Consider the following 14,032-nt stretch of genomic DNA (forward strand, 5'->3'; position numbering starts at 1 on the left):
CTGCTCTAAAATAAAAAGCATACTTAAGAGTGTTCGACTTTGCTGTAATTTAGTCATTGCATGCGTTGACCTCAGCAGATTTGTGGATTGATGTTGCAAGCTTTGATTGCGTTATGTGTACAGATATGGTTGATTAAAAAAAGACAACGATTGCACAGACTTAGTATCTGCTGAACTATATATGAGAGTTACTAAAAATGCTGCTGTGTTTTTAGTAGTTGACTGTCACTGTTTCGAGCTCTAGGTGAGTTGGGTTTACCTCAACAACTGTGGATAAAGTTCAGATAGATCGTAGAATGAAGCCTGAAATGAATTGCAACTCACTCAACGTGTTACTCAACTAAATCATATCTGACGCAAGAAAATAATTCGTTTTGTCGTGTCTTTTGAGTTTTGGAGTGTGCAAGTTTTACGGTCAAAATGATATAATGTTAATGATATAATAGTAATAATAATAATAATGAATGATTAATATAAAAAATCAAGTTTATGAGCCAACTGAACAACATTTAAAGTTTAAAAACAATTCTTTTAGAATTTTGTTCAACATTCCAGAACAGCAGACTCAAAACGTGCCATAATTAGAACAGCTTCTATAACATTTATTATAAATGACAACAGTAAATTAGTGATGCACTTCTAAACTACTAAATGCAACAAGAAAGTTTCTAATATACTCAAAAATATTTTTGGTTGCTTGTTTAAAGTGCTAATTTAAATATGAGCTGAATCAACACAATTCTTGAGATTTTTTTAGGGTCAACTTACTTGTTTTATGTTCAATCTACTTAAGTTTGCAAAAATGATTGAGTTAACTTATCGATTTGTGTTGGGTCAGCATGACAGGAGTTGTGTGGAACCCAGCATTTTTTACAGTGTAGACATTATGCAATCAATTAAAAAACTAAATGGCCAAAATAATAGTGATAATAATAATAATTAAAAATGCATCAGTTATTGATGGATGTGGTGGTCGTTGATCAACAGATTTTATAATCAAAAGCATTGTTTATGTGCATATTAAAGATATTTTATTATGGTGTTATGTCATGTTTCAAAAACATATCCTTGCTGCTTGTTTAAATGATTTATTTTAAATGAGCTGAATCAACACAAATCCTGAGGCTTTTTTGGGACAACTTGAATGTTTAATGTTCAATCCACTTAAATTTGCAAAAACAGTTAACTTAATAGATTCGTGTTGGGTCAACATAAAGGAAGTGTGTGGAACCCTGCACTTTTTTACAGTCTACGCTCAAATAATCTACATAAATTTGTAAAAATTATTAAATTAACTTTATTGATTTGCGTTGGGACAATATAACAGAAGTGTGTGGCACTCAGCATTTTTACAGTGTCGACATCATTATGCAATCAAGTGAAATTTTACTTTTAGAAAACAAAACAGGACAAAAATAATACTTCCAATAATAATGAAATGTATCGGTTATGGATGAATGTGCTGGTTATTGATAAACAGATTTTATAATCAAAAGCATTGTTTATATGCATGTTAAAGATATGCACTACAAACTATAGATTTTTTTTAACAATAAGTTAAAAACATATTTTTGCTGCGTGTTCAAACTATTTATTTAAAATGAGCTGAATCAACACAATTGTTGAGACTTTAAGGAAAACTTAAATGTTTTATTTTTAATCCACTTAAATTTGTACAAATGATTGAGTTAATAATCGATTTGTGTTGATTTATGATCGATTAAGTGAACTTAATGGATTTTTGTTGGGTCAACATGAAGGAACATGTGCGAAACCCAGCCTTTTTCACAATGTACTCTCAAAAAAATGACTTTTGCTGTTTGTTCACATTACTTACTTAAAATGTGTTGAAACTTCACAATTCCTACTTTTTTTTGCAGTGACAACATTATTATGCAATCAAGTGGACTTTTAATTTTAGAAAACAAAATGGGCCAATAATAATAATAATTATTATTATTATTATTTATTATTATGATTTATTATTAATAATAATAATAATAATATATCAGTTTTGGATGGATGTGGTGATTATTGATCAACAGATTCAATAATCAAATTAATTGTTTATGCATATTAAAGATAGTTTGCTGCTTGTTCAAAGTACTTATTTAAATTGAGAATTAAAATTTTAAAAAGGATTAAGTAAACTTAATAGATTTGTGTTGGGTCAACATGAAGGAATTGTGTGGAACCCAGCATTTTTGACAGTCTACACTCAAATAATTATTATTTTTTGTCTGTTCAAACTACTTAAAAAAAATAAAAATCACACAATTCTTACATTTAAAAAAAATTTGGAGGGGGGGGGGGGGGGTAAAATTTTTTTACATTTTACTTTTTTACATTTTTTTACTTAAACTTGTACAAATGATTAAAGTAACTAAATTGATTTGTGCTAGGTCAATATGAAGGAATTGTGTGGAAAGCAGCATTTTTTTTACAGTGCAGACATCATTATTATCATTATCATCATCATTATTATTATAAAACTTCACAATTAGAAAACCAAATGGGCCAAAAATAATAATAAAATGTATTAGTTATGGATGGATGAGCTAGTTACTAAACAACAGATTTTGTAAACCAAATGAATAATTTGCATATTAAAGATTTGCATTGCATATTATGCTGCAAAAAAATGCTGTTCCACATAGGGCTGCACAATATATCATTTTAGCATTGATATTGCAATGTGTGAACCCGCAATAATCACATTGCAGATTGTGCAATATGGGGTCAGGACTGCAGTTGTTGACCAGGTACAACAGTTAATTAAGATCATTGTAGTTGAACCATAATAAAGTGAAAGTTTATCAATTGCTCGCGTATGCTACGGTGCGGCCTACGTGTGGACGCATAGCCCCCGCCATGACCGTCACGCACCTCTCAAAAAATGTGACTACACGTAGCAACGACGCGTAGCGCAAGCTCTGTGATTGGTTGGCTTGGTAGCGCTGACGAGTGTAGGAGGGACAGAGAGCCGCGCGAGCCTGATGGAGCGATTGTTTACAAGTGTGGAGTCTCGTGAAGGGGCTCCGTATGGAAAGTTTTGTTTTGTGTTTACCTCATAGTTAAAGTTGTTGCACGTCACAAAGAAAGTGTTCAGAAAAAACAAAACACCGGCGAAGAAACTCGACAAAGAGGAACAATAACACCTCACTGCCATCTAGTGTTTCGGAAGTGTTATTGCAGAGCAACAGAAAGAGCGCGCAGAAGTATAAATGCACAGCTACGCACGTTGCATGCGCTGTGGGACACGCCGATCACTTGACGCAGAAGTATAAACCAGGCTTAAGAGTTTGAATGAAGTTCAACTGTTTTTGCAATTTTCTTTCGAATCTTAGCTTAGTGTAGTTGATATAAATTATAAAACAATTATTTTTATATTTCAATTTGTAGTTCAAAAGGCTTTTGCATTATAGTATAATTAAAAATGTATAATATTTCCCTTCAAAGACCTAACAGAACAGGGATGCCCTTATGTTATAACTGTCCAGCTGGATCTAGACTGATCCCCCCAGCCCTTGAAAACAATAATACATCAGTTTGTAATCGTTCATTACTCGAAATGTAACATTGAGATTATTGAAAAAATGTAGGCATCTGCCTCGCATTATTTGTGCAATTTGGTTTTATTTTACTATTATTTTCATTTATTTATAATTTTTTTATTATTATTATTTCTATTAACAGTTGAAGTCAGAATTATTAGCCCCCTTCCAATTTTTTTCTTCTTTTTTAAATATTTTCCAAATAATGTTTAACAGAGCAAGAACATTTTCACAGTATGTCTGATAATATTTTTTCTTCTGGAGAAAGTCTTGTTTGTTTTATTTAGGCTAGAATAAAAGCGGTTTTTAAATTTTTTAAACACCATTTTAAGGACAAAATTATCAGCCCTTTAAGCTATATTTTTTCCCGATAGTCTACAGAACAAGCCATCGTTATACTTGCCTAAGTACCCTAACCTGCCTAGTTAACCTACTTACCCTAGTTAAGCCTTTAAATGTCACTTTAAGCTGTATAGAAGTGTCTTGAAAAATATATAGTCAAATATTATTTGCTGTCATCATGACAAAAATAAAATAAATCAGTTATTAGAAATGAGTTATTAAACTATTATGTTCAGAAATGTGTTGAAGAAATCTTCTCTCCGTTAAAAAGAAATTAGGGAAAAAATAAACAACCGGTCTAATAATCCAGGGAAGCTAATCATTTTGACTTTAACTGTATATATTTTTTTCTATTATTATTTCTGTAAGGGTTGTTTGATAGGTTTGTAAAAATGGAAAAATATTAAATAAATCATGAACAAACAAAAAAATGTATAATATTAAATAAAGTAGGCCAACTTAGTTTTTTTAACTTAATTTTATAAATACAGTTTAAAGACAGTTGACGCTGACAAAAAACAAAACAAAAATAGGTAAAGACTGATTCTTTCAGTTGTTTGATGATTGATTTCTATGTTTTTGCCATTTTCAAAAGGTCTAAGCGCCGCCTTGTTCCACTCTCTGGTCAGAGTCTGACGGCTTCACAAAGTCAAACTAAAGTGCCGATGGAAACTTTCGAAACCGCAGAGCGCACTTCAGCCTTTTACACTCAGATGCTGTTAATCTGATGGAGAAGGTTGAAAGAATGATCTGTTTTCACACTTTCTTCAAACGACACACTCGTCGTTGTTGTCAAAGCACAATTGTGTAGAAGCACAAGCAAAAGTAGCTGTATGTATGTATGAGACTAACTTCAGACTGCTAATACTTCACAAAAGATAACACAAACGTTAGTGAAGTACAGGTATTCAAACATTGCTTTTGCTCTGAGGGATTAATTGTATTTGAATGAAAACGTTGATGATTATATATTTTTAGGACAGCAGCGTCTTTTCAAAGAGCTCTCAGATACCGATCAAACTGCCGTTCTATGTTCTAAGCACACCATGTGACAGGAAGTGATAAGACGGTGTCTATACTTTATATTCTTGATGTGAGAGGAAGCCTCAGACTGAGTCATGGTGTGAATTTACTGTATCTGCTGTGGGCGGAAAATTAAGATATTATTAGTCGACTTTCTGTACGAAAAATGAAGCTAATCTCAGACACAATCTAGACTTTAATGAAAAGACTTTTATAGGCAGTTTAGAAGTCAACATGACTGTCAAATGCATAATACGGTAAGGTTTTTACAAATGTCTATTTAAAAATGCAGCAATGAATAATATGATATTATTATATGAATAATAATATGATTAATTTCTATTTTAACTTATTAATTAGTGTTATAAGTAGTATAGATATTATTAATGATGCAGGATACATTTAAAGGTCACACATAATTTTATAACCTGAAAGACAAAAACTATTGTGACATTTGAAGTCCAATGGGAAGTTTATTAATGATCGCTGTGTTTTTTAGGACATTTGAGGTAATTGTAAAGAGAACATCAACTTATGTACGCAATATACTTTATACTATCAAATCCGCTACAGTGATTTTGAGATGCACTACTGTATTAAATCCAAAAAAAGTCATGATAGCAATCATTTTGCAATTCAACAATGCTAAGTTTTATAAAAGGATTCTTGTGCCCACAAAGGCTGATGCACTGCAAAAAACTGCAATATTTTACAATTTTATTACTATTTAATTTTACGGTTTTGTGTTTACATTTGTGAACATACTTTAAAAGATATATCTTTGATGCAAAGTTGAATTGTAAATTTAAAAAATGTAAGATATGCCTGTGATGCACAGCTGAATTTCATATGTCAAAATCTGATGTACAGTATTCCAGTGATGCAAGCCAAATTAAATCTTTAGTATCACATGATCCTTTAGATTAAATGTTTATTTGATTTTCAAGAACATTTATTATTATTTATTATTATAATTATCATTAATTCAATCTTTAACATTTTGATATATTTAATGCAAAATTCTTAAAACGATAGCACAACTTAACAAATGCCTGTCTTTAAAAGTTCCAGCAATATATATATATCTTTACACTCCTTACAATAAGGTTGTATTCACAAATTTTGCAATATAAAACTATCCTTAAAATTAGCATATTCACGTATGAAGTTTTTATTTTTTCCTATATATTTTTGCTTTTGAATTGCATTATAGGATCTTGAGCTTTCTTCCAACAACTTCTAAGCTTGAAAAGTAAAAAAAAGTGACTTTTATTGACATTTTTTATAGTTTAAAGTGATATCGTCTGGGTATGTTTTGTATATTACGGTAAAAAAACATGTAATAAACTGTGAGTACTTTGTCTGTTATTTTACACACTTTTGCTGTTTGTTAAAGCTACTTAATAAGAAAAAGTTGAAACAACACAATTCTTAAGTTTTTTTTGTGACAATTTTATTGTTTTATATGTTTAAAAATTTATTTTTTTTAATACAAATTATTCATTTAACTAGATTTGCATTCGGACAACTTATAAAATTGTTTGGAACCCTGTTTCTTATACAGTGCAGATTAATTCATCTTTGTTAACAATAGTTAATCAAAATAATGTAATTAAGTTCATTCTTAGTTCATGTTAACATACAGTTCATTAATGTACAGTACTGTAACACGGGGAGTGATACAGACAACTGAGTTCAGATCCACATGCAGGTTTACTCAAGATCTCAAGCAAGCAATGGTCAATACAGGTGCAAACAGATGTATATAGACAATGCAGAATCGTGGTCGGAATAACAGGTGAGAAGTCGGAAGGCAGGCGGCAGACAGGGACAAAAAGACAAACTAGGCTAGGGTCAAAACACGGGAAAACAAAACAAGGAAAATACGTTGTAATGTCACCTACGTTAACAAGACTCGGCGATGGGAGTGAGTGTGTATGTTGCTTAAGTAGTGAGCGTAATCAGTCTTTGACAATCCTCCGGAGGTGCGTGTGTAATCAGTCAGAATGAGGCATGTGTGTGTGAGCGGAGTGCATGTATGAAAATGTAGTCCAACAATGGCGGATATGTTGTCCATACTTGATTGTGCCTGCAAACCAGCAATCTAGGGAGTTATGATCGCTGGTGATCGTGACAATTACAATATAAAATACTGGGTTCCACACAATCAATTTGTGTTTAGACAACATAAAGGAATTAAGTTAATTTTTAGTTTTTACAAATTAAAGTGGATTCGGCATAAAAAATTAGGTTGTCCAAAAAAAACCTAAAGAATTGTTTCAGCTCATTTTAAATGAGTAGTTTATACAGCAAATGTCATTTTAGTGTAAGAAGCAATAATTTGTATTGTAATAATGCATTAGAAAATGCTGAACTATGATTAATAAATGGTCCACATATTGTTCATTATTAGTTCCTGACAGTAAATAAATTAACTTATAAAACTAAGTACAACATGTGACCACCTTCTCTCTTCCTCATTTTACAGTAAAACCATCTGAGTCTCAGAAAACAACAACCTGTGAGTCCAAGCAACGGGGAAATCTGATGTTTCACAGCGACACTGAAACCACCATGTAATCACGACCCCTCAAAATAATTCACTAGTGTCACTTTAACCTCTCTAAAGATGACTGAAAACCTGTACGAGACTAATCAGTTCACGAACCACACCAACGGGAACTATTTATTCCAGCACAGCCCGAGTGCATTAAGCGCATCTCATTATGGCTTACCAAACATGAGCTCGATCCAAACGTCTCCTCGACTCAATCAAGAGCATCTAATGTCTCCAGGAACGCCAGGACATGAGCTTTCTCCAATGCTTGACAGTGCCGGTAGTTGGGAATACAATCCGTGTGGAAGAACGCCATCATGGGGATCATCATCTCACGAAGACCTCCAAGAGACATCTCGAATTTATCCGTTCAACGTGGCATCTCAAAACAACCCTTTGATGATTTGTAAAGACAATCCTCAAAGGCTGGATTCATTCTCCAAGGCATTCCCCACGAAAAACGTCCATCTTTTCTTTGGCGAAATGAGTAGGGATGAGAAGATGTCTGAAATTTTCACTCAAAGTCATTCAGGCGCATTGGAAAGGCAGTCTGTAGAGTCGCCGGTTTTTAACCAGCAACTGATGTGCGATCAGTCCAACTTTAACATGTCAGATAGCCTTTACCAAAACCACCAGCAGCTTCATTATGGATACCAACAGAAACAGAAAGCCAACAACATGGAGCAGGTCAACAGAAATCTCCATAAAAGCTCCTGGCATCCTTCACACGGTTATCAAAGTCATCCGATGGCATATCAAATGGCTCTGGGTCAGCAACAAAGATGTATGTTTGCTAATAAAACTCACCTGGATTCTTGGGAAAGCCTTGAATCTCCATCTTACGAACACAGACAGGATTTTAAAGTCCCGGAGCAGCAGATTTTCCACTATCAGGACCAACAACAACATCTTCGTTCTCTCTCCCAAAACGCCAATCCGTATCTTCAGTCTCCAGATCAGCCTGTGGAGCAAAACAGCATGTTCGGTGATGCTCGTAATTCTGCTCCGAACACTCTGGTGTTTTCCAGTCCCAATAAGGATCAGTCTGGATTCAGCTTCAGGAGTGATGATCTTTACCAAGGCAAGAGTTCAGCGGTCTGCAAAGCTCCTCCACAGACTGGTGTAAGAGGAGATGTTTTGAAGCATTTCACACAGCGTGCATCTCAGTGGTCAAAGGTACTGTACTTTGGTTTTGCATTCTGTATTTATTATCAGATCAGCATATGATCATAGATATGCATTTAAGGTAAAAAAGAATAATTGGTCCCACTTTATATCAAGTAACCTTAACTAATATGTACTTACACTGAAATTGATCATTCATTGCAATGTACTTAATGTGTTTTTACTTTGGACTTAAGCCTGATTTATACTTCTGCGTCAGGTGACCGGCGTAACCCACGGCGCATGCAATGCGCGTAGCTGAGCATTTATACTTCTGCGCGCTGTCTCTGTTGGTCTACATTAACACTTCTGAAACGCTAGTTGGCAGTGAGGTGTAAATGTTCCTCTGTGTCGAGTTTCTTCGCTGCTTTTTTGCTTTTCCTGAACATATCCGGGATGTACACGTAGCTCAAACTTGCTCATTTTGAGGCAGGAACCGGCGGACGTGCAACAACTTTAACCATGAGGTAAACACAAAACAAAACTTTCCATCCGGAGCTCCTTCCCGGGACTCCACACTTGTAAACAATCGCTCGCGCCATTCGCACGGCTCTCGGTCCCGCCCAGACTCGTCAGCGCTACCAAGCCGACCAATCACAGAGCTTGCGCTACGCGTCGTTGCGACGTGTAGTTACATTTTTTGAGAGGTGCACGTCAGTGACGGCGACGGCCACCGCGAAGGGCTATGCGTCAGCGCCTTAGCATACGCCGGTGTTTGACGCAGAAGTATAAATCAGTTTCAGTTCAGTTTTCAGTTTCCTTTATTTATGTCATTCAAATCATCACAATAGAATTGTAATGCAGAACGAAATTACGTTGCAACAGACCCAACAAGAACAGAAAAAACATCACTATAAAAACACTATAAAATCCTAACATGATAAATAAGCTTTTATAATTCCATAAAATATAAAAAATATAATTATATAAGATATAACCCATTGTTTAAAATCTCTGAAGAGAATAACTTAATACTTAAATACCTATTTCACCATTTGTTGTAATATTAACAATTTATGCTAGTTTAACAAATTTATTTATTATTTAACACTAGCTTTCAACAATGCTTAAGAAATGGTATTATTTAAAAGTCTTATAATGACAGGATAAAAACTATCTCAAAACCGCACTGATTTGCTCCTCAGACTTCTGTAACGCCTGCCTGATGGCATGAGTGAGAGCAGGCTATGACCAGGGTGGGTTGGATCCCCTAAAATGTTATTTGCCCTAGACAATTAATAAATCAGCCCTTACGACTGATTAAATACCTGTGTGTAATCACATCTGTAAATTATTTTCTGTCATTACACTGTTGGCTGCCCCTCTTACCTTAACCCACCCTTAAACCTACATATACCACCAAACCTGACTCGTGCATCCCAACCTCAAGGGTATCAGAAGTATACTGCAATGCACTATGAACAAATGAAGCACATAGCAGTTAAGGGCCACTTAATATAAAGTGGCACCAACATTTTCATAAATATCTTGCAGGCATCTTCACCAGATGTTAAAGATGAAGCCGCTTCACCTCATTTCAGGTTTGAGTCTAAACTACTTTACATTGACTTGCATTTAAGTTCAATTTTTATTGTGTGTGTGTGTGTGTGTGTATGACTTTATTTTTAAAATTAGGCAATTACACATACAGAATCAACATAATAAATATATACATGTAAATTAGGATATGAATTTTTGTGATTTTTTTTTCCTCGAATATTTCCCAAGTGATGTTTAACAGAGTAAAGGAAATGTTAACAGTATTTCCTATTATATTTTACTAATAGAGAAAGTCTTATTTCTTTTATGCCGGAAAAAAAACAATAATAAATATATATATATATATATATATATATATATATATATATATATATATATATATATATATATATATATATATATATATATATATATACATATATATAAATACACACACTCACTTGCCACTTTATTAGGTACACCTTGCTAGTACCGGGTTGGACCCACTTTTGTCTTCAGAGCTGCATAGATTCAACAAAATACTGGAAATATTTCTCAGAGATTTTGCTCCATATTGACATGATAGCATCACAGAGTTGCTGCAGATTTGTCAGCTGCACATCTATGATGAGAATCTCCTGTTCCACCAAATCCCAAAGGTGCTCTATTGGATTGAACTCTTGTGACTGTGGAGGCCGTTTAAGTGCAGTGAACTCATTGTCATGTTCAAGAGACCAGTCTGAGATGATCTGCACTTTATAACATGGAGTGTTATCCTGCTGAGGATGGGTACACTGTGGTCATAAATCTTCTATTGTCCAATTTTGGTGAGCCTGTGTGAATTGTAGCCTCAGTTTCCTGTTCTTAGCTGACAGGAGTTGCAGCCGGTGTGGTCTTCGGCTGCTATAACCCATCCACCTCAAGGTTGGACATGTTGTGCGTTCAGAGATACTCTTCTGCAGACCTTGAGTGTTTTTTTTTTCGAGTTACTGTTGCTTTTCTATCAGTTGGAATTAGTCTGGTCATTCTCCTCTGACCTCTGGCATCAACAAGGCATAAGCACCCATGCACAGAACTGCTGCTCACTGGATATTTTCTCTTTTTCAGACCATTCTCTGGTTGTGTGTGAAAATCCCAGTAGATCAATAGTTTCAGAAAAACTCAGACCAGCCCGTCTGGCACCAACAACCATGCCACGTTCAAAATCATTAGCTAACAAACTTCGTTGCCGATTCATGCAGCAATATTGGCACAGAGGCAGGCTGCTGAAGCTGCTGCAGCTGCTGTGCCAGGCTGTACAGACAACACAGTGCCAGGTGCAAGGGAGCTGCAACAGGAATGTTCAGCCTTAGGGCCTACTCACACTATGCCATCCGTACCGTGCCCAGGCCCGTTTCCCGGATCGTTTGAGAAGTGTGAGTGCGCTGAATCGGGCTCAAGCACGGTTCACTTGGCCGGCCCTGGCCCGGTTGGAAGAGGTGTGCCTGAGCGCGGTTCACTTGGGCTTTGGCGCGGTACGCTTATGTGTGAGCGCGAAACGCGCCAAAGCCCGAAAGCGAAAGCGAGACATGACTTTTAAGGGACTGTTTGATATGGATTTATTAATCATTCTTACTGTTCAGTTATCGCAAACTGCCGTAGTTTATTAAAGACGCAAACTCCTCACAGCACGCCAGCTGCGCGCCTTCAGCAGACCTCCTCATTCCTGCAGCACGAGAGCTTTGATTGTTTATGAGCGCCAAAAGTGGCGGATCTGTTCGGTAAAATATCTGACTGCGTGTCCCCGCATCCCTAAGGACTGTTTGGCGAAATATTTGACTGCATGTCACTGCATATCAAACGACTGAAAGGATATAACTAGAGAAATCTCCACTGTGCTGCTGAGTGAGAGCGTATGGCAAGCCGTTTTAACATTTAAACCTTGTTCTGACTATCCATAAATATATTTAGAGATATAATTATATATTTTGACAAGTCATTATTATAATTCGACTTGTCAGAATGACAATTAGAGATATCTGCAATTACAATTGTACTAGTACGAAATCAGATTGGAGATATCTGCAAATATATTATGACTAGTCATATTCCTCCATTGACTTCCATTGAAAAATATTTGCAGATATCTCTAACTGAGTTTTGACTCGTCAAAAATCCAATTCAAAATATCTACAACTGTAATTCGACTATTAGTAAATTAATTAGAGATATCTTCAAATATATTTGTAAATATCTCTAAATATTACGAATTAAAGACATCTCCAAATGTATGACTAGTAAAAACTCAGTTAGAGATATCTCTAATTACAATTGTGACTAGTCAAAACTAATTTAGAGATATCTGCAAATATTTTTCAATGGAAGTCAATGGAGGAATATGACTAGTCATAATATATTTGCAGATATCTCCAATCTGATTTCGTACTAGTACAATTGCAATTGCAGATATCTCTAATTGTTATTCTGACTAGTCGAATTATAATTATGACTAGTCAAAATATAATTAGAGATATCTCTAAATATATTTATGGAGTCAGAACAAAGATTTAAATGCTAAAAAGGCTTGCCATAGAGAGCGCTTCTGAACAGCGCAGCAGCGATGACGTAAGCGTGCCGAGGCCCGATATGGTGTGAGCGCGGGCCGTCGGGGGAGACGGGAGGGGGGACAAGCGTGCTTTGGCCCGGTTCGAGGCAACTGTACCTAGTGTGAGTACGGCCATAGTTTACGCTAACAAATGCAAATGTGCCAGGTCTCACAGGTAATGGGTATGTTTGCGCAACAAAAGCAGGAGAACAATGGAGCTGAAGGCCTGTGAAAATCTCAGCAGGGGTGCTAGTAGGTGTTAGCTAATATATGCAATATATGCAGGTGTTAGGTGTTAGTAGGTGTTAGCTAATATATGCAAATTTGCACAGGGTTTGTAAATCTATTGGTAAATCGCCTTTCTTCTCCATTCTGATGCTTGGTTTGAACTGCAGTAGATCGACTTGACCATGTCTACATGCGTAAATGCATTAAGTTGATGTACCTAATAAAGTGGCCTGTATATATATATATATATATATATATATATATATATATATATATATATATATATATATATATATATATGTATTTATTTATATATATATATATAGTTTAAGTCCGAATTATTCGCCCCCCTTTGAATTTTTTTCTTTTTTAAATATTTCCTAAATGATGTTTAACGGAGCAAGGAAATTTTCACAGTCTGTCTGATAATATTTTTTCTTCTGGAGAAAGTTTTATTGTTTTATTTTGGTAACAATAAAAGCAGTTTTAAATTTTTTAGGAACCATTTTAAGGTCAAAATGATTAGCACCTTTAAGCTATATATTTTTTCAACAGTCTACAGAACAAACCATTGCTATACAATAACTTGCCTAATTACCATAACCTGCCTAGTTAACCTAATTAACCTAGTTTAGCCTTTAAATGTCACAGAATATATAGAAGTGCCTTAAAAAATATCAAGTCAAATATTATTTACTGTCAGAATCAGTTTTATATATATATATATATATATATATATATATATATATATATATATATATATTAGGGCTGTGCAATTAATCGAAAATCGGTTTCGATTTCGATTACGGCTCATAACGATTAAGAAAAACCATTAATCGAGATAAACGATTATTCTATCATATATTGTCTCCTTTCCAGTTCCACGTGAAAGTGACTGAAAGATGTGCTGTGATGTAACTTTTGCAGCATGGGGTGCGCATCATTCATACTTTTAAAAGCGCGAAAGAGCACGTACTGATGTGTGTGTGCGCGCTGCGCTTAGCCTCGGACAGGTATTGTGTGAGTGTTTGTGTGTGTCTGTGTGCGCGCAGTCCGCGCTTAGCCTCAGACAGCAGAGCACACGCACATCTAACGGCATCC

At 35.1% G+C, this 14,032-nt stretch overlaps 1 protein-coding gene and 1 long non-coding RNA gene across 10 annotated transcripts in view; one reads left to right on the top strand and one right to left on the bottom strand.

Annotated features, from left to right (window-relative positions):
* LOC100535969 (transcriptional-regulating factor 1) overlaps positions 1-14,032 on the top strand; it is a 62,701-nt gene that overhangs the window by 12,962 nt on the left and 35,707 nt on the right. For 6 of the 9 annotated variants that reach the window (XM_068214507.2, XM_068214508.2, XM_073928098.1 and 3 more), the window contains exons 2-3: positions 7,408-8,652; positions 10,135-10,181. In XM_068214507.2, coding sequence (XP_068070608.1) covers positions 7,549-8,652; positions 10,135-10,181 — 1,151 coding nt within the window. In that variant the 5' untranslated portion in view covers positions 7,408-7,548. Of the gene's footprint in view, positions 1-4,986; positions 5,177-7,407; positions 8,653-10,134; positions 10,182-14,032 lie in introns of those variants that run through there. The other 3 variants (XM_073928101.1, XM_073928099.1, XM_073928096.1) reach the window with 2 other exon arrangements.
* The window catches only part of LOC141378504 (uncharacterized), a 70,698-nt gene that overhangs the window by 7,612 nt on the left and 49,054 nt on the right, over positions 1-14,032 (bottom strand). The window contains exon 6 of the long non-coding RNA XR_012393204.1: positions 8,284-8,437. This is a non-coding gene — a long non-coding RNA (uncharacterized lncRNA). The remainder of the gene's footprint in view (positions 1-8,283; positions 8,438-14,032) is intronic.

This window comes from Danio rerio, chromosome 17 (genome assembly GCF_049306965.1).
Source record: "Danio rerio strain Tuebingen ecotype United States chromosome 17, GRCz12tu, whole genome shotgun sequence".
NCBI lineage: Eukaryota > Metazoa > Chordata > Actinopteri > Cypriniformes > Danionidae > Danio > Danio rerio.